The 25,607-nt window shown below is 42.3% G+C and overlaps 1 protein-coding gene across 1 annotated transcript; it reads right to left on the bottom strand.

The window, feature by feature from the left end:
- Window positions 1-714: 714 nt before the first annotated feature.
- On the bottom strand, window positions 715-23,116 carry LOC141252400 (uncharacterized). The gene is made up of 13 exons (XM_073670504.1): window positions 22,881-23,116; window positions 21,392-21,581; window positions 17,636-17,812; window positions 15,701-15,805; window positions 14,439-15,005; window positions 14,242-14,334; window positions 12,150-13,076; window positions 10,722-10,790; window positions 9,977-10,066; window positions 9,136-9,227; window positions 6,168-6,253; window positions 2,446-2,503; window positions 715-859 (listed from the first exon to the last, which is right to left on the bottom strand). Exons 1-13 carry the CDS (start codon window positions 23,069-23,071, stop codon window positions 715-717), a joined length of 2,790 nt encoding a protein of 929 aa, XP_073526605.1. The 5' UTR covers window positions 23,072-23,116.
- Window positions 23,117-25,607: the final 2,491 nt, after the last annotated feature.

Below are 25,607 nucleotides of genomic sequence, written 5' to 3' on the forward strand. Positions count from 1 at the left end.
TTATCCCGTCTGTCTGTCTGTCTGTCCAGGAAATCCCGCGTCGCTGATTGGTCCGGCCGTGGCCAATCAGCGAGCGGGATTTCAGAATAAGATGGCGGCGGTTAGCGGCTCATCTGCAAGACGGAGGTCAGCGGCGATGCAGCAGGGAGATGACCGGTGCAAGGCGCTCATCTCCCGGCTGCTGGCAGCAGAAGTACCACGACAGGTGGCGCCGCTCACCTCCATGCGGCTAACGTTGGGAGATCAGCGGCTTGGCCCGCTGATCTCCGGAGGGCAAGTGTGAACGGAGGACCGGGGAGCGACGCCGCCGGTCGGGATGCTTCTGCTGCGAGTAGCCGCTCATCTCCCGGCTTCTCGCAGCGGAAGTAGCCGCACAGGCAGCGACGCTCCCCGGTCCTCACTAATACGACGCTGATTGGTCGTGGTCGACGCACGCGACCAATCAGCGATATGGCCGGAAAATTTAAACGCCGCTCTGCTGATTGGTCGCTGCCGGCCACCGCGACCAATCAGCGATATGGGCGGCAAATTTAAAGGCCGCTCTGCTGATTGGTCGCGGTCGCTGGCCGTGACCAATCAGCATTATTGGCGCCAAATTTAAACCACGCTCTGCTGATTGGTCGCGGTCGATGGCCGCGACCAATCAGCGATTTTGGTGCCAAATTTAAACACCGCTCTGCTGATTGGTCGCGGCCGCCAGCCGCGACCAATCAGTTAGATTGGCGCAAAATTTAAACAACGCTCTGCTGATTGGTCGCGGCCACCATCTAGTGAGTTTATAACTGCACATTTTTCCACATTCTTACCTCTGTTAGCAGGAAATGTATGGCCATTGCTCTCTGGTTCAAGTGATAGTGCCCTATATGGAGAGAACAGTGACATTTTATAGTTAATTATAATTTATACAAATCTTAAGGCCCTTATGCATTAGAAAGTGGTCAGCCAACTCTCCCACAGGAACACTCGGCCGAGTCCTCCTGTGATTTCTATGAGAGCTCCACTGCCAGGAGCTTATCTCCCCACTGAACAAAAAGATCAAACATTGAAGTTCCAATCCCCGGAGGGGAAGAGAGGAGGAGAAAGAGAGGGGGAAAGAAAGAGAGAGTGGGGGAGAGAGAGAATGGGGGAGAAAGAGAGAGTGGGGGAGAGAGTGGGGGAGAACGAGTGGGAGAGGAAGAGAGAGGTGGAGAGAGGGGGGGGGAGATGGGGAGAAAGAGTGTGAGAGAGAGGAGAGAGAGAGAGGAGAGAGAGGAAGGGTGAGAGAGAGAAAGAGAGGTGGAGGAAGAGGGTGAGAGAGAGAGAGTGTGAGTGGGAGAAAGAGAGAGTGGGGGGAGAGAGAGAGGAGGACAGAGAGAGGGGGAGAGGGAAAGAGGGGTAGAAAGAGAGAGAGGGGGAGAGCAAGAGGAGAGAGAGGGAGGGTGAGAGAGAGAGAAAGAGAGAGGGGAGAAAGAGGGAGAGGCGGAGAAAGAGAGAGAGGGGGAGAAAGAGAGAGAGAAAGAGAGTGCGTGAGAGAAAGTGGGAGAGGGGGAGAAAGGTGGAGAGAGAGTGGGAAAGAGAAAGGGGGAGAAAGATGGGGAGAAAGAGTGAGAGAGAGCGAGGGTGAGAGAGAAAGAGAGGGGGAGAAAGAGAGAGAGAGTGGGAGAGAAAGAGAGAGAGAGTGGGGGAGAAAGAGAGAGGTGGAGAGAGAGTGGGAGAGAGAGGGGGAGAAAGATGGGGAGAAAGAAAGGGAGGGAGAGAGTAGAGAGAGGGAGGGTGGGAGAGAGAGTTGGAGAAAGAGAGAGAGTATGAGTGGGAGAGAGAGAGTGGAGGGAGAGGGGGGGAGAGAAAGATGGAGAGAGGGGGAGAGGGGGAGAGAGAAAGAGGGGGAGAAAGAGAAAGAGGGGAGAAAGGGAGAGGGGGAGAAAGCGAGAGAGAGGGAGAAAAAGAGAGGGGGGAGAGAGGGGGAGAAAGAGAGAGGGGGAGTAAGAGAGGGGGAAAGAGAGAAAGAGGGGGAAAGAGAAAGAGAGAGTGGGACAGGGGTAGAGAGGTGGAAAGAGAGGGGGAGAAAGAGAGGAGGAGAGAGAGGGAGGGTGAGAAAGAGTGAGTGAGGGAGAGAGAGAGTGGGGGAGAAACAGTGAGGGAGAGAGAATGGGGGGGGAGAATGGGGTAGAAAGAGAGAGTGGGAGAGAGAGAGAGGGGGGAAGAGAGAGATCTACTTCGTTTGGCAGCCCCCTGGCCCTTACTGTGACCATTTTACAACACTAAAATTGGGGTCCCCATTGACTTCTATGGGGTTCGGGCTCTGGTTAAAGTTCGGGTAGAGTTCTGGTACCAGAACCGAACTTTGGACTAAACCCGACCTTCCATGAGTCCGCTCATCCCCAATCGTGTTCAGTCCTTGATTTACGTGGAGAGTGGAGCATAAGATATAAAATAATCTATATATATATTTTCATATTTTCTTACCTAGGAATGTCTCTGACTGGTGAGTAAGCAGATACTTCCCTTTTAATGACACGCTCATCTAGGGGAAAAAAAATAGACACATACATCATATCTTAATTCAGATGGTATATTGTGGGCAATTCTAATGCTGCTAAAAACTCAATTATTAGGCATACTCAGGAAAGACCGTAAAATATATTCACATGTGGCACATTTGTTAAGGAAATTTTTCTAAACTGAAACATTCAACTCATACAGTACATTTGAATAGTGTTGTTTTTGCAGCATATGTAGTGAATTTCTTCCTACTCAAAATTTGCTTTCTGTGAAGATACCCAAAAGGCCTTGTAGGATCATGTGGTTACTCCACCTTATACTATTCAAGGAGTACTCATACACACTAGGAAGAGATAAATTACAAGATTCTATTTGATTTTTTTTTCACAACAAAGTAAAGTAGCAGATTCTTGTACCATGTTAAAAGGAATATGTCATAAGGTTTTTGCTATGGAATCTGAAAGCATCATGATGTAGGAGCAGGTGGACCCGTAGAAGCGTTGTACTAATGCGAAACAACCATCATCCTCTGTCCTTCCTCTCCCCGCACAACTTGCATACCTGTACACCATGTCTACGTACCGAAGTTTGGAATAAAGGACTTAAATTTTTAATTGGATCGTTGAGTGCCGCTCTTCTTTTTCTTCATGCATGAACTTTAATCTACTCGCAGCTGAGCACCTCGGTATATCCGTAACATCGCATAGCTCATATGGCAAGGGCATGATTGATTGAAGATAATAGATTGTTGCTTTGTGCCGAATAACTCTTCCAGTTCTACTTGTCTATTAATTCGTCATACTCTGCCATTCATGAGAGGGGTGATTGAGTCAATAGCTGATGCGAGTGTGGCGTTGTAGAAAACAGTGGCACTGTCTGTGTCATGGAGTAAAGATATGAAGATATGGAGCATAGTGGTAGAATAGAGTCAGAGAGCGTGTGGGTATCTAGGTGTGCGAGAAGTGGTCAATAAAGGTGGTGGCTGGGCCCAGGGGTTGGTATATGACGTCCACTTGGATGTTGAAGGGAGAATAGATATGGACAGAATGCTCTTCAAAAGAAGGATTGACGAGGAAGGGTAGAGGTGGGATTGGGTTTAAGGTAGAGTTGTTAGAAAGGAGAAAACCCACTCCTCCACCTTGCCTATTGACAGGACGAGGAGTGTGGGTGAAGTGATGGCCACTGTAATACAGCACAGCAGGGGAGACCATATCGGAGGGCGTCTGCCAAGTTTCGGTGAGGCTCAGGAAGGATAAATTGTGAGAGGTAAAAAGGTCATGTGTGACACAAAGCTTATTGCTGACGGAACGGGGGTGTTCCAAAGTGCTCCAGGAAAAGGGCGCAGCGGAGGGGGTCAAAGGAATGGGTTTTATGTTGCATGGATTATTGCATTTTCTAGTAGGCGGTGGTTGATAGGAGCGAGGTATCATCAACTGTGGAGGTCCAGGATTGGGAGATTTGTCACCAGCAGTGAGGAGAAGCAAAGAGAGGGAGAGGAGGTGGGAGAAGGAGAGTTGTTTTTTGATTTAGCAGGAGGATTGAGAGGTTGAGGAGCTGGTCTGCAGATGAGGTAATGTGGGAGAGTAAGGAGAAGGTGGGAGAGAGGGAAGGTGTGATAATTATTGGTTTGGAGAGTGTCAGGTTTGGAAGTAGTGAAGGAGAGTAAGGAGGATTAGTGGGTCAAAAACTGTAAAGGCATAAGTATGCATGGTGGAAGAGTAAGGCTATGGGCCCACGATGCAGAAATGCTGCATATTTTTTACGCTTCTCCCTGGCAGGAAAAACGCATGCGTATTTTACATGCGTTTTTCCAGCCAGGTAGCAGCGTTTGTCAAGCATTTTTGCATGCATTTCTGCATGCGGTTTATCAAGCGCTTTTCCAAGCAATTTTAGCATCACTTGGAAAGTGCTTGACAACTTGTTCACACTATATAAATCCATGCAAACGGCATGGATTTATAGTAGTGTGACCAAGTTAGTTAAAAAAAAAAGAATAAGAATAGTGAAAAATAAAAAATAAAGATTATACTTACCTTCCGATGGCCCCCGTTCTCCTTCTCCGATGCGTCCGGTCTCCCCGGTGTCTCACGGTGGTGTGAAGGACCTGCGGTGACGTCATTGAGTCATGTGACAGGTCACGCGATCGCCGACGTCAGCGGTCGCGTGACCTGTCACATGACTCAATTACGTCATGTCAGGTCCTTTCACACCACCGCGAGCCGCCCAACACATCGCACGCATCGCTGAGGAGGCCGGGGGACATCAGAAGGTAAGTATAATCTTTATTTTTTATTTTAAATTCTTTTTTTTTACAGGTACAATGGTCTGGATGAGAGTCTCTTCTTCTCCAGACGTGGGTACCAACCGTGTGATATCCGCGTGTGTACATGTAGTGATGCGGATGTCCAATGCAAGTCAATGGCGGCGATTATGCTGCGTGTCTGCAAAATTAATGGACATGCTGCGGATTGTTCTGCAATGATAATCCGCAGCGGAAATTTCAGCAGCATGTGCACAGCACATGCGGATTATCATTGGGGACCATGGGGCACATACTACCAAGCACTTTTTAAGCGTTTTCGCTGCAAAAATTCTGCGGCAGAAACGCTTGAAAAACGCATAGTGGGCACACAGCCTAAGTATGGAAAGATAAAGAGGTGAGCATAGTAAGTAAACAGTTGTTGCTCTTACCTTCTGCTCACTTCTGGTATATTTCTGATGTGCTTTTGAAAGAGGCACTTGAGAAGAGGCACCCAAAGACCTAAAGCTCTAAATTTATATATCTTTAATTCCACATGAAAGGTACCAGATGAGAACAGAAGGGTGGAGCCATAGGGAGACAGATCAGACAATTAAAGGAAAGGGATAAATTAAGAGACAAGAGATAATAAGAAAAGTTTGATAATTGTACAGCAGGGGATGGAAGCAGGAGACATACCAAGATAGATAAACAAGTGTGAATTTGGATCAATGGTTTGTGAGGAATATTCTGTTCAACAGAAAGCAGGAGACATACCATGATAGACAAGCATTTTGTTCATTCATCGGGCGATTGGCATCTCATTTAGACTGCAAGATTACTGAGAAATGCTCAATCTCAATAATCTTGTGGTGTAAATGGACCTTTACACTGAGACAGAGTCTTGCTTGATGTGCCCTATAACAGGTGATAGCTGAGAAATTGGTGTTGATACCACCGCTGGCCAGGAGAAGTTGAATGGAGGAGCAGAGCGTATCTGAGCGAATCAAGTCTATAAATCTGAACACATCAGACGAAGATGAGCTCCGTGCTGCACTTTGGTTATCTTTGAAAGTGTTATAAACTTGAATTGAACAGTAGTACATACAACCTGCTGCTCTACTCAACTCCTCCTGGCCACAATCTTGAGAATGGTGAACACAAGTTCCACATTCTGGGTGACTGGCGGGTGACATTTTCTGGGTTGTCATACCTATCAAGTTACAATACCCAAAAATTAAAGGGTTTCTACCAAGTTTTTAAAGTTATTCGCTATTCATAGGATAGTGGGAAACCAATGATCATTGTGGGGCCGATCCTGAGATTGAGACCACTAAGCTTTCTCAAGTAATCAGTAAGGTTTTCTATGGATAGGGGATAACTTACAAACTTGACAAAGACTCTTTAAAATTCAGATTCAATAGTATTATCACAAACAAATTCTTACCGGCATTTCCATCAATTGCTTGGATCCAGATTTCCATCTTTTTAACAGTGGGAACTGAAAGTAAGTATTCAGATCCATCAGTGGCCCTAGAAATAGAGAAAGGCTATAGTTTTAAGGGCCATACTTTGAAGGGTTCATATTGTAAAAGCTGCTACTGCTGTCTCTTATTTCTCATCCTAACAAAACAGTATATATGCAAGTTAAAGCAAAAATATAGCAACTGGAGGTTAAAAAATATATAAAAATACATATTGGTAGACCTTTATCTAGCTAATTGCACCAGAGCTTGTGAAGAAATAAAAATGATGACTTGCGCCTTTATTAAATACTTTCTGTGCTTTGTCTGACCAGTGTAAGAGGTCTTCCTGAAAAGAGACTTATCATGTAAAACTATTTCCCAAAATTGTGGCACAAAGTAAATCAACTAACAGAAGTTCTAAACTTTGACAAATCTGCTTTTTAGATGATCTAGTCTAACAGCATTAACCACTTCGATAAATCTGGTGCACTTTAAGACTAAAGTTTATAGATCCGTTTACTGAAAGATGGGTAATAGATCATTCAGTGTGCAAAGACTGCCATTGTTCTCGGCAGCGCGCGTCTTGCTTATATAGGATGATGCGCTGTCAAGAATGATGATTTTTAAGCAAACCAAAAAACTATTTCACCCTACGAACGAGTGTTTTGCTCATTCACTGCACGATTATTGTGAAACAAGCATTACTAAGGATTCTCATTCAAGAAGTCCTTTCAGTGTAACTGCACTTGAAAGGAAAGTGGTCACCAGGTTTTTGCCACTAATCTGAATGCAGCATAATATAGAGGCATGCTGTAGTTTTGATAAAATTGTTATTTTATCAGCAGGAGATTATTACTAGAGGACTAACAAACCTGCTTCCAAGTAGTCCAACTCCACCCCCAACACTGATTGGCAGCTTTCTGCCTATGCACAGCACACACAGAAAGCTGACAATATGTGGTGAGGGCAGGGTTATACAGAGCTCAGCAGTCAGAGAACTTATAAATCTGCAACTCATACAACTGTGATTTTATCAAACCACAACAAGCAGCCCAGTAAGTTACATAGCTACAATCAGGGTCTCTTCCCCACATCATGCTGCTCTCAGTTGGGAAAGATAAAACTGGGTGACAGATTCCCTTTAAAGAGGATTACTCATCAGATTTCACAATAAAAACTGCATACATTAATATATAGATCTCTTAGACCTGGTGAGGCTGGTGTACATACTTTGAAAATATGTGTCAGAATAGCTGTATACAGTTATCATATTGGAGGGAGTATTGATCGAGACAGGAGCTTCCGCTGATAGAATAAGGACTCCAGGTGGAAAAACGTTGTGGAATTATGTATCCCAATGTACCATATTAAAAATTATTTTATTTAAAAAGTACAAGAGTTACACTCATAAATTAAAACACAAGGCGTTTCAGCTGAATGAGCCGTCATCAGGTGTCTGATTCTGCCGAAACGCGTTGTGTTTTAATTTCTGAGTGTAACTCTTGTACTTTTTAAATAAAATAATTTTTAAATAGACTATGTTGGGATATATAATTCCACAATGTTTTTACCACTTTTTTCCACCTGGAGTCCTCATTCCATCAGTGGAAGCGCCTCTCTGGATCAATATTCCCTCCATTATCATATGCTGAAAAGGTTTTCAGGAAATACATTTTTTCATGGCATACTGGACTGGCAGCAAGCCCTTTGAAGGATTTCTTGCATCACAAGCGATTTTTAGTGTTGTGCCTAACTGAACAACCTCACTAGGTGAGAAAATACTAATTTCACCTTGATACATCTTTGGAACATTCACTATGCTTAGATAGTGCTCCTCTACTCCCCTTCCCTCCCTTTCCAGGCTACAGTAATCATATTAAAATGAGCATTTTAAGACTTAAAGGGATTGTTTTCCCACGAACAAAAGTTGATTTTAATCAATATATCTTGGAATAATAATAAGTTCCACAATTGGATTTGTTTAAATAAAATGTTCCTGTGCTGAGATAATCTTATAAATGTACCCCTGCTGTGTACTGTGTAATGGCTGTGTCTGACCGTACAGGAACATGGTCTGATCATACCACAGCTCCTGGGCAGGGGAGGAAGGAAAAGATTATAGAGAAATCACAGCATGAGATTGCAGGTGATTTTTTTTGTGAGGTAAAACATTTCAGTGCCTGTTTTTAAACAATGTTTTACTTCAAAGAAAGAATCATTTGCAATCCCCTGCTGTAATGTCTATATACTTTTTTGTGTCCTCCCCTGCCCAGGAGATGTGGTATGATCAGACCATGTTCCATATACGGTGAGACACAGTCATTACACAGTACACAGCAGGGGCACATTTATAACATTATCTCAGCACAGGAACATTATATTTACACACATCCAATGGTGGAACTTATTATTATTCCAAGATCTATTGATTAAAATCAACTTTTGTTCATGGGAAATCCGTTTAAGCTAAAAAGTGAGAACGCTTAGGAGTCCAAGTGTATTCAATCTCTGCCCATCCTGACTGACAGAAAGCTGCAGCTTGTACAGAGAAGTGTGAGAGCTCAGCAGGAGGAGGGACACTGAGGTACTTGTAAATTAAACTAGGTTTATAAAGTTATTCTGATATTGATTGTCAAAACCAGTATACCATCCTTATCTGGTCTAAGAGATCTATTTAATGTGTGGTTTTTATTTTGAGAAGTCTAGCGACAGATCCACGTTAAATGAAGCCATGTTGCAATTCCCTGCACGCTGAGTATCCGAGAGAACCTAAGTGAAAAAGAAAAACAAAAGGGACCTTGATCCCTCTATTCTCAGCACCCCCAGTACATATAACCCTGGTTTCACTGCCCCTCAAAACTGTGGAAATAGGAGTAGCCTAAAATCAGTGATGATAATAAAGCCATATGCGTTCCCCTCATTAAGGCTGGATACCAGTCTGAACAGTACCTCACACAGAAGGTGTTTACTTTTTCCGCAGTATCCGATATTCTTTCACAGACAGCGCCCACCAAGTTAACTGAAGGAATTGCAGTTTCATTCTAAAAGAGATATTACACGCATTATATATAATTTTTAGCATTGGCGACTGATAAACCTTTCAAATGGTGAACGCTACTGTAGAAATAATTTCATCATTTACCTCTATCCAGTTCTGTGCTGTGACTCAGATGCCACATTAACCACTTCTGGTCACATCGCTGCCTTTTCATGTGCCACTTTCCATGAGGACCGTGAAAAGACAGCGATTATTCACCCGGGTATCGTGTTCCTGGGGCAGCTGCAGTCTAATAGCGTTCAGAGGAGATTGAAGGCAGTCAGTTTTTGCAGATCAATCAACTCCTTAGATGCCACAGTCAATTTAAATTGCAGCATCTAAGGAGTGTGAGAGAGGGAGATTGCTCCCTCTATCATTATATTGGCTCCCTGCAGCACAATTGCTGTGGCAACTGGTGGCCTAACAATAACCTCTGGTGATAGATCAAAACTAAATAGATTGTGACAGTAAGTATTTAATTGTTCTACTTGATTTTCTATGTTCTTCCAGCTCATTACTGTTACGTTAGCCATGTGCCCCTGGTGTTACATAGCATTTTTTAGAGTATGATATGTGTTCATGTTCAGTGAATACACTGTACAAGCCAAATTACCCATAGGGTTCAATAACCTAAAGCATAGCTTTTAGGATACATCTCTCTAGTACATGACAACACTTTCAATACAGGGGAATAAGACTGGGGCACATATATTATGCCACACTTCTATAGCCAAAGCCTTTAGGGCACAATACCTTAGTTTCATCCTTCTTGCCTTTATAGAAGCTCATGATCTTTCCTCGCATTGTGACAAAGTATGAGTTCCAGTAGTTGGCTGGATTTTCCTACAGTAATACAAGCAGTACATGGTTTTCATACAGAATATAGATTAAAAGCGAGAAATTGATTTGTAGAAGCAATGTATCGTCTCCTTTCCTGCCATGTCACAGATACATTTTTATTAATATTTTGAAATAAGATTTCACTAGAGCTAAATATGTTGTCTTGATTTAGGTAAATAAAACTTCATTGCTTGCAACTTTCTGGGTACCATAGACTTCATTTTTCTTAGTTTTCAAGATCTTTGCTTTCTTTTATTCAATGTAGATAAGTTGGGAGGAATGTGGACATGGTGCTGTGTCCTTGATGAAAAAAAAGATGTTGTTCGTTCCAAAAAAAAAATTTATTAAAACATACAAAAGGTGTATTAAAAAAAAACCTATGGCAGGATAAAAATAAAAAATGTAGTAGTTCAATATAAATGCATTTAAAAAACGGCTTCATTTGGAGGTCAGGATGGGTTAAAAGGCTTCACAAGGCAAAGTGACAGACAAATGTATAAACTAATAATCAGATTGAAAAAATGGTCACCCTTATATGAAAGTGCTGCAGTGGCTGCTAGTATTGTCATTTTGGCATGTCATAGTAATTAAGAAGGAATAAAGTAGGAAAAATAAGAACTTCTGTTACTAAACCTATAACAGTGTTCATGGTTTATACCTTTCCCCCTGGCAGAAGGGTCTGCTTTGTCTCCATGAATCCATTAATTATTCTATCCAAGGAAGGACTCTGTCAGGAAAGAAAAGACAGCAAACCAAAACTTCAGTTGTGGTACAAAGTGGACTTTTTGAGTTTTTCAGTGTAAGGTTTTGCAGAATCTATGTGTTTGGTTTTTTTGTACTGCAAAAAGCTTTATTCAATACACCTCTTTATAGTGAGGATGATGTCATATGCATGTTAGGTTGCAGTATGTACTATAATTACAGATGAGCGAACCTTTTGATGTTCGGATTCGTTGACTAAACCCGAAAAAAAGGTTTGTGTTCAGGCACCCGAACATCCCTGGTTTCCCGCACTGTCGCACAGGGGCTGTGATCGGCGGTAACATCATTACCATCACAGCACTGCGGGATCATGCTGTCAGGTGTCAGTGTGATCCCGCAGCTGTGACTGTGACCCGCAGTAAAAAGCTTTCCGCGGGTCATAGGCGCCGGCTGATGGGACTACTACCCCCATCAGCCAGCGCCTACTGACACTATTCACGAGGGGCGCAAGCGCCGTTGATGGGAGGAGTAATTTCTCATCAGCCGGCGCTTGCGCATTGAAGTCCCTTTCCTATCTAGGGCCAAGCTCTAGGGACATTCAGGGTTTAGGTTTAGGGATGGCAGGGTGATATTTGATCTGCCTAGGGATCTCCACTCCCCCTTTCCCTAGTTGTTGGGCTCCCTTCCCCCTCTTCCCGTCGGTGTACACTTATTCCTTCCCTCAACTTGCGTGACAGGTTTATTATTTTTTCTTTATTACAGGAGACGAGGGCATCGGGGATTAGGCGTTAAGGTGAGTATATGGTGTTTTTTTTGTTGTTTTTTTACAGGGGACGAGAACATCGGCGATTAGGTGTAGGTGAGTATAATGTGTTTATTATTTTTATTTAAATAATTATTTATTAGTTTAAACTTTTTTTTACTTTCACTTTTACTGTGCAAGCGCCAGCTGATGAGAGATTACTCCTCCCATCATCGGCGCTTGCGCTTCTTGTTAATAAGTGTCAGCAGGCGCCAGCTAATGGGGGTAGTCCCATCAGCCGGTGCCTATGACCAGCGGTAAGCTTTTAACCGTCCGTCACTGTCTCAGCTGCAGGATCACACTGACACCTGACAGCATGATCCAGCAGCACTGTGACCCGCGGTTACAATGTTACTGTCGATCACAACCAGTTTCTTGTACTGTCACGCAGATGACATTGTGGGAAACCAGGGATGTTCGTATTCTGGCCGACTTTTGCCGATTTTTGCGCAAAAGCCTCGGGAACATGAATCTGAATGTGCAATGTTCGTGCCAAACTTGAACAAAACCTAACGTTTTCCGAACATGTTTGCTCATCTCTAATTATAATTACTGGTCATTATGTGACATTTTTGCACTTACTGGAGAAGGTGGTGTAGGTAGATCTGATATTCTTGATGATCCACTTGGGAAATCCACATTAAGTTCTAGCAAAGATTGCGGCTTCACCTCCGGCAGAGAATATTGTGGTTTCATCTCCGACAGAGTATATCGCGGTTTCACCTCTGGCAGGGTATTTGGCGGCTTTACCTCCGGCAAAGAATACTGCGGCTTCACCTCCGGCACGGTATTTCGCAGCTTCACCTCCGGTAGAGAATATTGCGGCTTCAACTCTGGCATGGTATATCGTGGCTTCACCTCCGGTAGAGTATTTGGCGGATTCACCTCAGGCAGAGAATACTCCGGTTTAATCTCTGGCAGAGAATATTGCGGCTTCACCTCCGGTATGGTATATTGCGGTTTCACCTCCTGCACTGAATATTGCGGCTTCACCTCCGGTACGGTATATTGCGGTTTCACCTCCTGCACTGAATATTGCGGCTTCAGCTCCGGTACTGTATATTGCGGTTTCACCTCCGGCAGAGAATATTGCGCCTTTACCACGGGCAGAGAATATTGCGGCTTCACCTCCTCCAGAGAATATTGTGGCTTCACCTCCGGCAGAGAATATTGCGGCTTCACCTTCGGGACAGAATATTGTGGCTTCACCTCCGGCACAGAATATTGTGGCTCCACCTCCGGCAGAGAATATTGCGATTTCACTTCCTGCAGAGAATATTGCGGTTTCACCTCCTGCACTGTATATTGCGGTTTCACCTCCTGCACTGTATATTGCGGTTTCACCTCCTGCAGAGAATATTGCGGCTTCACCTCCGGCAGAGAATATTGCGGCTTCACCTCCGGCAGAGAATATTGCGGCTTCACCTCCGGCAGAGAATATTGCGGCTTCACCTCTGGCAGAGAATATTGCGGCTTCACCTTCGGCAGAGAATATTCCGGCTTCACCTCCTGCATAGTAAGAAATTAATTTATCATCGACATTTAGGTACTTGTTACCGCCGGGCTAGATAATGAAAGTGTATTTCTATCTCAAGCATTTGGGTCATTTCCACTGAAAGTAACAAGTAGATTTTAATCCTTTCTGTAACTCCCATGCTTGCCACCCTTCCACTGAACCTAGTAGAGAAAGGGTAAGCCACTAATCTGCCAAAGGGCGCTGCATCTAGCGGGAATATCCTGACGAAATGCCATGATTGCTTAAGATAGGAACATAAATTGCTAACAAATTATATCTAATATTGGCCTACAATTATTAACAAGCCAACTGTTCATTTGTCACAAGTTCTGAGGTTGTTATTACAATGGAAAATAATTATGTGACAACTGATGAAGTATAACTAGATATGGTCTATATACAGCGACTTCTGAAGATTTGAAATCAGCAATGATTGACACCTCATGACTTTAGTGTCTAGTAACAGATGGACATGTATATATCATTATGACTATTAGTTATGGATGCATGAAATAACGGATTATGTATGATGCAGTTATATGTCTCATTATCACCACGTTAGGCAATACAGATGTAACTAGCTAGAAAATGCCCTGCAATTAATGTACAGCGCCTACATAATCAGTGTAGCACGGCCGTTCATACATTTTGCATTGAAATGGAGGAGTTGCCCAATTAACGCGGAGCCAAGTAGCTGTCTACATTAATTGCATAGCGAGTCAGGGTTGTAATGTTGAAAGCGCTAAAGAGCGATTGTGTTTTGTGAGTACATATCCATTTTTTACAATGTCTTATGCTGGATTCACCTACATCAGTTGCATCATGTTGAGTTTTTTGAGCCGGATACAAATCATCGGATGACAATTGATGCAAAAAATCATCAGTTGTCATCAGGGTGTTTTATTTATTTCATTTTTTTACCACTATATCATAATATTGTACCAGGCCTGTGGACCTGGCCGGCGTAACAACAGATTCGCCAGACAAATGGGAATGCTCCTCTTGCAAGCACTGGGATTACTTTCTCCTTCAGTTTCAATCTGACGGTTTATTTAATCACCTGATGAAAATGACAACGCAACACCGGAAAAAATATGCAGGAAAGATACTAAAATCTAAATCAAATGCCCTATATTCCCAGATCAAAAATGACATTACCAAAGCGGTGATGGGTGTCGTCTCAGGAATCAAGTCAAAGAGAACTGGAACTTTTGAAAGTTTATCACCGAGTCCAACCGATGGCTTCTCCTCCTGCAGAGCACATGCAATGCATATATTAAGACAAAGGATGTTGAAAACTTATATTACACAATGAACACAGGGTTTTTTTTTTAATACACATACAGACCACATACCACAACACCACTTTGTGTTTTCTCGGAGGATAGGGCAGAATTATGTGACAGTGATATAGAGGCATCTGTTGGATTTAAAAGGGACTTTTCCTTGGGTTGGTACTTGGTGTCCTCTAAAGCAATTAATGGACTATGGTCTAGGATTTCTTCTGTAATTGGCACTTTGTAGCTTTGGTATGATTGCACTGGAGACAGCAGCTCCTGATAGGATGCCCTGATTGGTTGGGATACAGGTAATGTAATGGGGGTTTCCAAAGGAGGGATGTGGAGATCTAGAAGATTTGGGACACTCAATGTCTTTGGCTCTTGCTCGGTCTTGGTTGTGTTGCTCTTGCCATCTACGTTGTCCAGCAAGCCACCAGAAACTACTGGAGTATTCAGTTGTGTGGTGCCTACTGATTCCGCGGCAGGTCGACTAGACAGACCCCTTGTGCTTCCCAATTTTTGGGGAAATCCTCTTCTGTCTGCTGATGGCTTCCTCTTTAGAGAAGGCACTCTGATAAAGGATTCAGGTTTCTTTGGTTCTTTTTCATTAAAGTCAGGCTGCTTAGACAAGTTCTGTTCTCTCTAAGAAAGATACAAGATGTAAAGTGAGTCTTGGTGTCAATTAACGGACCCTTAAACCAAATTATTCCACTCGATAAACCACTTAAAGAGGTTTTCTCATCTAATCATAAACCCATCTCTAGGGAAATAGTTTAGAGAGGGGATAAAAGGGAGTATTATCTTTGACAAAGGAGCGGGGTAGGGTCACTTTAATCAAGTCCTTTTGGAAAAATGCAATAAAAATGTATTTGTAATAATTTAAACATAATGGAGCCTAAAAAATGGTTTTGAAGCTCCAATACTTTATAAAGATAATTGCAGAATACAACAATGGCCCAGGCCATAAATATTCATTCTACGCAGCTATCTTACGTTACAATAATTTACAGATGTAAAAAATGTATTCAATAATATTCATATGTATTTAATTTTATATATGACAGAATTTTTCTCTTCCTTTAGGCCACATCAATTTGCAAGAACAAATAGTGATCCATAGTTTTCTATATCCGATTTGCTATATAGCATTCTAAAGATGCTCAGACCATAACTTACTACAGACCATAGTGAATACCGATGCTAAGTTTTGTGTGCTGCTCCTCTATATTGACAATGCTGGTGACGTGTGCAGAACGTTTTCTCTTGGCACCGTACAGGTGACGGCATCTGCCAGTTATTCACCGTATATGTATAGTCTACATGAAGCCAATACTGACCTTTGTTTTCCTCTTCAGCGTCTCAAACTTCTCTCCTTGGGCAGCCAGCATCTTTTCAAATTCCTCTTGCTTCTTTATGAGGTCCTCCACATGTGGTACGGAGTCCTAGCAGGACCAAAACCAAATGTTATCCAAAAATTATTACCTTCTAGACTCTTATCCTTTTCAGAAAAACTTTTTAAGGTTTCGAGACCACATAAAATGTGTCCGCTTTTCATCTACTACAATGATGTAAAAAAAAAAAAAAAAGTAACATGGGGTCTTGTTCACATGTGTATACACCATTTTGATGTACCTATAAGTTACTGTTTAATTTTTGGGTGACAGGCAAAAAAAAAATTAAAAAAGTTAAAGTTCAGTGATAAACAATGATGTAACGTTGTGGGCATATCAACTACTTCATTGTAGAGGCTCTGTTAAATAAAATATTTTAGAAATTAACGTTATATTGTTTTGGGGTTTGTTCGTTTTTGTAAAGTGCTTACAATCTACTGGCATATTTGGGTCTACCAGTTTCCTGTTTCCTGTCACACTGGTATAACCCTAACCGGCTTTTACAAGAGATGTCCTTAGTTCTTCTTCTTTGAGAAAATATCCGCTGATTCATGCTGCCCAAAACACATGCAGCATTAATCAGGGACTGGATACACAATTGCAGACAAGTATGTTTCTTTCTGAAATACTCTGTCATATCAGAGAAAATAAAGTTAGACAATTCAGCCTGGAACCATAGGCAGAGACCAAATCAGTCCAGTGCCACCCCCAGCCGGATACTCCTGACACCGCTGTAGGTGATTGACAGGTCTCTCCTTATGTACACACAGGAGAGACCTGTCAATCAACTGGAATGGAGACAGGGAGAAACTGAACTATTCTCATCTCTGCCTATGGTCCTGTCAGATTCTGAACCTTGGAATCCATCTTGTTTCCTGTTTGGACCTACTTAAAGCCACATGGATTTCTCACTCATTGCTTGAGTATTGTGTCTAGCTGTTAGCTTAGTTCCAGTCTCAGCTCCTGAACATTCTTTCCCAGACTGTTTCATTCATCTACGAATTATTCCCTACAACTCCTTTGTTATATCCATGTACATCTATAACCACGTTCTGTTCCTGCTTGTGCTCCTTCAGCCACTGGTTTCCAGCAGTACTACACCAGTATTATAACAGGATACTCAAGCAATGAGTGAGAAATCCATGTGGCTTTAAAGAGGCCCAAACAGGAAACAAGATGGATCCCAAGGTTCAGAATCTGCCATCTTAGTAAAAGGCAATTGAAGAACACAACAGCAGCCTTCAGTGGTAAGGAGTGGGATTGCAGCATAATTATTAAGATGAACAATAGCAGCCACTAGTGATCAAACTGTAGAAAGACAACAGGAATTTTGACAGGTCCCTGGCTGGACCTTCAAACCAAGTTTTCTCTGAAACGCTGTTGTATTTGAGGGAAGTTAATACCTGGCTGCAATTGTGCAGCCAGGCTCTGACTAATGATGCCCGTGTTTTGGGCAGCAAGAATCAGCTGATAGATTCCCTTTAAGACATTATAATTAACCAGGCCCAACGATCACTTTTACAAGGGAAGACCCTCTTCTACATTGACACATTCAAGTTTGAATGAAGCAAAGAAGAAGTTAAATTTGCCCAGGATTTAAAAGAAAAAAATATTTGCTTTCTCAAAGGAAAAAAAAAAAGTTTTGCACCTGTCTATAGGTTGTGTGTGGCGCAGTTTCTGGAAAGATGCAGTGATAATTTCTTCTAATCCTAGACAGCACCTTTAATATACAGTATATTTGCTAAAATATTACATCAAGGTGAAACAAGAGGCCAAACATATTGTTGGTTCCCAATGGTGAAATAAAAGTATAATATTCGTTATTTCTGTATTTTAGATAAAGCTCTAGAATGGTTTGTCCACCAAAACGGAATTTCTTACCCCATAGTTGGAATCCAAAACGTAGGGTTCTTTAGTGTTGAGCCATCCATCTGCTTGTTCCAGGTCCCTCCACAATAACTGTATCTCCAGGTTTTCGTCGTAGATCTCCTTCCTCCTCTTCCAGGTGTTAGACACCAGCCCCATTAGCTCTGACAGCTCATGGATTTTCTCTTCAATCTGAAATGTATGTTTGTATCAAGTCATTATTCGAGCTTCAGTTTCTCAAAAAATTGGGGTTTACATATTTCACACAGTCATGACACAGTGCTAGGATATGCCACCGCATTCTGATTGTGGGGAGTTTCACGATCCAAACCCCCAACTGATGAAGAGAACAGCATGCTTAGCCAATGGACAAGGCAAAAAGCATTTTTGTTTTATTTTTTTTTTTTAATCCTGGACAAATGTCTTTGTGTTCATAATAATTTTGATTAAAACTACTTATGGGTAAATGTAGATATTAAAATATTGCTGTATTTATAACCTTAAAGGGAATGTGTCAGAATGTTTTTTCTATGTAATCTGAGGACAGCATGAGGTAGGGTCTGACACATAGATTTCAGGGATGTGTCACTTATTAGGCTGTGTGCTGTTGTTTCAATACAATTAATGTTTTATCACCAGGGTATTATCACTGCCTGGACTATAGCTTGTATGCCCCCTGGTCCAACCACACCTCCTCCTCTGATAAGTAGCTCACTGTCAATAGACAATGTACAAGAGAGCTGTGGTGTGGGCTGGGTTAGCTTCCTGAGCTCTGCTGCATTGCTACATCTAAAAACTCTGATTGTATCACAACTGCTGCACCCAGTAAACTAAGGGATACATTGTTGGAATCGGGGTCTTGCTTTCAACATCAGGCTGCTCTCAGATGAAGTAGCAAAAACCTTGTGACAGATTCCCTTTAAGACTGGAAATATTCAATTTTGACGACAAATAACCCCAAATTTTTATTTAATTTACCCAATGCGCCAAACCCTATGCCCTGGAGTTTTATACTACTGTTTACATGATCCTTGTTCTTAAAGAGTAACCGTTGGTTTAATTTTTTTTCCATGAATCAATAGCACACATGAAAATAAGGAACTGTGTAATATAGGTTATCAGAGCAATCAGCTTCTTCTCCTCCTGGACTGATCTTTCATTCTCAAAATTATCAATTCATGGGTAAAATCTGACTTTAGTAGATACAGAATTTCCCATTACGGAGATAGGAGATGATAGTTTGTGGTCATAATGTTCTATGGAGAAATGTAACTGTCATTTCAGGAGAACTTGCATCAGAAGGTCTGTGTCTGCCTCCAGTTCCTCCCCTTTCCCCATAGGAGATGACAGTTGGTGTTTATATAAATTTTCTCTCAGTAATAGGGAAATCTGTCTTAGCTGAATACAGATTTTAGAGATGAACTGAGAGCAAAAAATCAATTTAGAAGGAAAAAGATTTCTCTGTGGGAATCTGTCATCAAGTTTTTGCTACCTCATCTTGGAGCAGAGTAATGTAGGGAAAGAGGCCCTGATTCCAGTGATGTGTCACTTAGTTTACTAGGGGCAGCAGTTGTGATACAATCAGAGATTTCTCTGCTGTAGATGTGGCAGTGCTCAGAATGCTGACCCCCCCCCCACAGCCCTGATTAGCAGTTTTCTGTGTATATTGTATATTGACAGTAAGCTGCTAATCAGTGCTGGGGACGTGGTTGAACTATGATGCACGTGGGCAGCTTGTCCAATAGTTATAATCTACTGCTGATAAAGAATTGATTGCATTGAAACAACAGCACATAGCCTAATAAGTGACACAATCCGGAAATCAGTGTCTGAACTTCTACCTCATGCTGACCTCAGATTGCATAGCAAAAACCTGCTGACAGATTCCCTTTAACCCCTTCACGACATCTGATGTAAGCTTAAGTCATGGTCAAGAAGGGGTTCCCGCAAAATGACATAAATTATGTCACGGTGATCTTGCGGGCACAGGAGTTGTGCTCGCATGATTGTCACCAAGAGTTCGATGTAAGTTATAGCCGAGCTCTGGCTGTCACAGCCAGGAGTGGTGACGCACTGCCCCAGACCATTTAACCCCCTAAATACCATGCTTGATAGTGATCACAGCATTTAGAAGGAAATTGTACTGTTCATTTTCTCCTATTATCCCTTTTGTACATTAAAAACTTGGGGCCAAAGCAACATTTTAGTGGAAAAAATGGTAATTTTCCATTTACTCAAGCTAATGTTATACAATTCTGTGAATTGCCTGAAGGTTAAAAATGCTCACTACACCCCTAGATGAATTCCTCAAGAGGTGTAGTTTCCAAAATAGGGTCACTTGTTGGGTTTTCTGCTGTTTTGGCATGTCAGTGGCTCTCTAAATGTGACATGGCATCTGCAATCTATTCCAGCCAAAATTGAGCTCCAGAATTCAGTTTGCACTCCTTCCCTTCCAAGCCCTGCCATGCGCCCAAACAGTAGTTTTCCACCACATATGGGGTATCGGTGTACTTAGGACAAATTACACAACAAATTGTATGGTCCATGTAATTCTTTTATCCTTGTGAAAATGAAAAATTTGGGGCAAAACCAACATTTTGGAGGAACAAATGTATTATTTCATTTTCACGGCTCAATGTTATAAAATTCTGTAAAGCACCTGCAGGTTGAAGGTGCTCACCACACATCTAGATAAGTTCCTTTTGGGGTGTAGTTTTCAAAATGGTGTCACTTGTGGGGGGTCTGCACTGTTTACACACATCAGGAGCTCTACAACCCCGACATGTCATCCACTATGTATTTCAGCCAATTTTGCATTCCAAAAGTTAAATGGTGCTCCTTCCCTTCCGAGCCTTGCCGTACGCCGAAACAGTACTTTTATACCACATATGGGATATTGGCGTACTCAGGAGAAATTGCACAACAAATTGTATGGTCCATTTTCTCTTGTACCGCTTGTGAAAATGCTAAATTTGGGGCCAAATCAACATTTGTGCAGGAAAAAGTTACATTTTCATTTTTTTCCTTCCACATTCCATTAATTCCTGTGAAGCACCTGAAGGGTTAATAAACTTCTTGAATGTGGTGTTGATCACCTTGAGGGGTACAGTTTTTAAAATGGTGTAACTTTTGGGAATTTTCTGTCATATACGCCCCTCAAAGTCACTTCAAATGTGATGTGGTCCCTACAAAATTTAGTTTTGCAAATTTTGTTGGAAAATTGAGAAATCGCTGATCAACTATTTAACCCTTCTAACTTTCCAAAAAATAAAAAATGATGTTTCAAAATTGATGCTGAATGTAAAGTAGACATGTGGGAAATGTTATTTATTAATTATTTTGTCTGAGATAACTCTCTGATCTAAGGGTATAAAAATAAAAAATGTGAAAAATGTGAAAAATAAAAATAAAAAATGTGAAATTTTCAACATTTTCACCAAAAATTTTGATATTTTCACAAATAAAAGAAAAAAAATATCGGCCTAAATTCACCATCAACATGAAGGACAATGTGTCGTGAAATAAAACAATCTCAGAATCACTGAGGTATGTTGAAGCGTTCCTGAGTTATAATCACAAAAAGTGACACTGGTCAGAATTGTAAAATTTGGCCCGGTCATGAAGGTGAAAACAGGCTGTGGGATGAAGGGGTTAAAGGTTTAAAGGGGCCAAATCTCCTTTTATTTGACTAGTGGAGAATAACTTGAAGACATTCATCCAGTCATTGGGGCATCAAGATATATTACATATATGATAATGGGTATAACTTGCCTCAAAAGACATGAAGTGCTTCTTCTCCAGGAGAGACTTCCCGATTCTTTGAAGTTCTTCATACTTCCCCCAGTGACGATCAATCTCTCTCTTGTATTCTTCGTGCCGTTTAATCAGCTGTTCCGCACCAGCCAGATCACTTGTCAGCTCCTCAGATATCATTAGAGCATGAATCTCTCTTGCCCAGACTCTAATAATGTGGAAGAGAACATTAGAAATAAATCATCAATGCAAACTCAGCAGACATTTCTACAAAGCAGAAAATTGGCAACATCCCTATAAGTAAAAAAAAATAAAAAATACAATTGCCTATTCATTAGTAAATCAAAAATGAGAACAACGCACAGTTTCCCCCCCCAAATAATACCAACACCTTTGGGGGCATTGTTTACTTAAATGCATGTAGTTTTAGGCTACAAATAATGTTTGCAGTTAGGTTTCATTCAAAATGTTGCACTGTTTGCCCTAATGAAAAGGAAAGTTGAATTGAGCTTTGTGGTCATAATCAGCTTAGAAAAGTTCAGTTTTATCTAAACAGCTCACTGGGGATTCTCAAGGCATTCGGGTGCAAAAATAATTTAATACAAAATTTAATTTTAAAACAGACAACCCCTTTAAATAATCCAATTGCAAAAATTGATTATTAGCCAGAAACACATACATTTAACAAAAAAAAAAGCCCCCCAAGGGAGTCCATATCCTTTAATGCTTTGGGTGAAAATATTCTTTAGATACTTTTTACATGAACTGTATATGTGCATCTGAGTGCGGCATCTTGTTTTTGCCTGGTAAGAGATGCAACGTAAATGGCCACCGGCTTCTCCACCATGAGAGGCACTTTGCTTCCCTTCATTGCTTCACTGCATCAGCCAATGCACATATGTTTTAAAGGGAGTCTTTCACCAGGTTTTTGCTACCTAATCTGACAGCAGCATGATGTAGAGAGAGAGAAATCCTGATTCCAGCAATGTGTTACTTACTGGGCTGCTTACTGTAGTTTTGATGAAAGGAGATAATCACTGGACGACTAGAAGACCTGCTGCCATGTAGTCCTCCTTATTCATGAGCTTGGTAGAACCCTGCCCCCACCACTGATTGGCCGCTTTCAGCCTATGCACAGCATACACAGAAAGCTGACAATCAGTAGTGTGGGTAGGGTTATATAGAGCTCAGCATTCAGAGAACTGCTAGATCTGCAGCAGAGAAAACAGTGATTTTATCAAAACTACAACGTGCAGCCCAGAAAGTTACACATCGCTGGAATTGGGGTCTCTATCCCTACATCATGCTGCTCTCAGATTACATTACAAAAACTTTGTGATAAATTCTCTTTAATTGTTAGGTGCACTGTGCCCCAGTGTCAGAGGGGTCGTATTTAGTGCCCTAACAGACAAAAACTGTGCCCCACACTGCATCCTATAGTTAATGGTGCACTCTGACGCTTTATATACTAAAGGAACCAATCCCTTCTTCCTGACTGAGCACTTACATGAGCTCGCCACATTCGCTGAAATACATCTGCACTTGTTCGGCTTGGGTCAGTTTTTCTTTCCTTTCTTGGGATTTGGTTATTAGATTTCCCCAGCTCTTGGCCACATCTTCCAGTCTCTCTGCCACTTTCTTCTGCACTGGAGGGTGTAGTTGACTTACAGCTTGCCCCTGTTTAATGACTTGTTCCATTTCTTTTTTAATGGCCGCCAGATCCCTCTGTAATAAAATGTTACTACGTTAAATATAATCGGTATAGTGAAACTTAAGACTGAGCCAAGCAAATATTGTGAAGTATGTTCTTGAGTACATTATCGTGCCAACCAGTGTCGGACTGGGGTGCCAAGGGCCCACCAGTAACCAACTTCAGGGCCCCACTTTTCAGCTACTTGCAAATGTGACATTATCCTCAAGTACAAAATTATATAACAATGAACTGGGTAGATTGTTCAATGAATAAGATGCTGCCTTTGTCTGTACGTAGTGATTCCAGTACTGTTTATATAAGAAGATGGTGTCCCACTCTTGAACGGAGGCCCATCGGACAATTCTCCTGTTCTCCGGTGGGCCAGTCCAAGCCTGGTGCCAACACATTACTGTAACGTCTACCTCCATCACAGACACTTTTTTTCAAGTTGAGAAAGCAGACTTGTATAACGCGCCTATGTGTGAATCACAAGAAGAAAATCACAGTATAGACCAAGCCTTGGCAATGCAAAGAGGGTCTGATGAGGGAGGAGGTTTGTAAATGTTTTTACCAATGTTATTCCAATGTGAACAGCCCATATAGGAGAGGATGAAATTCTCCTGGGAGATAGGTGGACATGGCTGCAGCGAGTACCAGACAACAGTGCTGATGCTGCACTTAGAACCTGACAGGAGCAAGACTTGCCCTGAGTGTTAGGAATGTATCAGGACACAGAGAAAATAATACAGACTGAAAGTGTACACAGGTATAAATTTCCTTCTGACCTCGGTCATTGTCAGCCAAACCGTTGACAGGGAAGGCTTAACATTTTTTGTCTTCTGTTGTAGCCAGTTGTTTTATAGTCAAGCACAGAAGTGTGAGATTAGGTAAGGGAGATGGATGATCTCACATATTTCAGGCAAAACTTACAAATCTATTTAGAATTCTATTATCTCCTTTACTAAATAAAATTAGCAGGATATATATATATATATATGTATATATATATATATATATATATATATATTGTGACAAAGTCTCTGGCAGAGTGTCAGAGTGGAGATATTTTTCACTGAGGCTATTAGCTTCAGTGATGTAAAACATGGAAGTTTCTTCTGCATATTAGGTGCAGAGAGGGTTAATGAGCCAGGTTTACAAGGACATGTTTTATTGGTGGATGGCTAAGTGCAGGGCGGGAGGCCATCTACCATATCTCCACTCCAGGGAGTGGTCTGGGCTTTAAATAGCCAGCCTTAGCACTCAGGTGTGTTCAGTGTCTGGAGAAACCTGCTCCAGAGAGGAGCTTGCATGTGTTTAGCTGAACCGGTGTGTGCCTAATTCTGAGTGTCCGGACCCCGGCCTATATATGGACTGTGCTGCACCTTTGTATTTTGTTTGCCATTATGCCAAATGGGCCGTGTTTACTTAATGGACTTCAAGTTTGATTTCAGATGTTTAATAAATCAACCCGAAATTTAAAGAGTCAGTGTTCCTTGTCTACCTCCGCATACAGACGAGCAAGTCGCTTTACCACAGGTGGTGTTAGAATTGCGGGCAACACTTCCAGTGAACAGTGTGACTGTTACAAGAGGTGCTGTATGTCCTGGGTGAAGTTTGCCATAAGCCAGCAAGTGTCGTCTGACAAAATGGAGGACCTACTTAAACACCTGGTGGAGGCGCAGCAGGCGCAGCACCAGCAGCAGCTACAGCAACAGCAGATTGTGTAACAGGAGACCACTAAGCTGCTTATGCAGCAGCTCCAGCTACAGCAGCAGGTCCAATAGGACCAGTGCCGACAACAGCAGCAGCAGATCGATTTGCTTGCAGAGGTAATCTGTGGCATGACAACAGTTCAAACGCTAAGGTCAGTGGATGACTTTTCTGTTCGGAACACAGTAAAAGGAGCTCTGCAGAAAATGACGCCGGGTGATGACGTAGAAACCTTTCTGACGGTATTTGAGTGGGTCGCCGAGAGGGAGAAGCTACCACCAGAGCAATGGGCAGAGGTGTTGATGCCATACTTGACAGGGGAGCCCCAGAAGGCTTACTATGACTTGGCCTTGCAAGATGCCAAGAAATATGGGAAGCTAAAAATGGAAATTTTGTCAAGCCTGGGGGTGACAATGACTGTCAGGGTGCAGCTGGGCGTATCACCGTGAGAAATCCCCTCACTCCCAAATATTTGACTTACTGCACCTGGTCCAAAAATGGTTGGAACCTGAGTCCTCTACCCCTGCGCAGATGGTAGAGGGAGTGGTTATGGACCGGTTCGTACATTCCCTGACAAGACCTTAAGCAGCAGAAACAGAGGCAAGCAAACAGCATGGAGGGAAGCCAGGCTAGCAGACTGGACTGGAGATCAAGTGCGCGCTCTTGCACAGTGGGAGATGGAACACTATGCAAGGACGCCGCCAGGTATGTTACACTGTTGGGCTGAGTCCCATGAGGTCAGGGTGGTGAAGGACCTGCTCCACCCAATATTAACAGGGAAGAACGTCAGCCCGTTCTGGGACTTATGGCAGAAAGCGGGGATACCATGTG

The sequence above is a fragment of the Phyllobates terribilis genome, unplaced genomic scaffold (assembly GCF_046119375.1).
Source record: "Phyllobates terribilis strain yellow unplaced genomic scaffold, ASM4611937v1 Scaffold_8852__1_contigs__length_25606, whole genome shotgun sequence".
NCBI lineage: Eukaryota > Metazoa > Chordata > Amphibia > Anura > Dendrobatidae > Phyllobates > Phyllobates terribilis.

Excerpts from the sequence above, each read along its gene's own strand:
- LOC141252400 (XM_073670504.1), bottom strand. The coding sequence starts at position 23,071 with ATGGAACAAGTCATTAAACAGGGGCAAGCTGTAAGTCAACTACACCCT. Across the intron at positions 15,806-17,635 it reads TTTTGGATTCCAACTATGGG|GACTCCGTACCACATGTGGA; the intron begins GTAAGAAATTCC and ends TGGTCCTGCTAG. Across the intron at positions 14,335-14,438 it reads AAACACAAAGTGGTGTTGTG|GAGGAGAAGCCATCGGTTGG; the intron begins GTATGTGGTCTG and ends TGTGCTCTGCAG.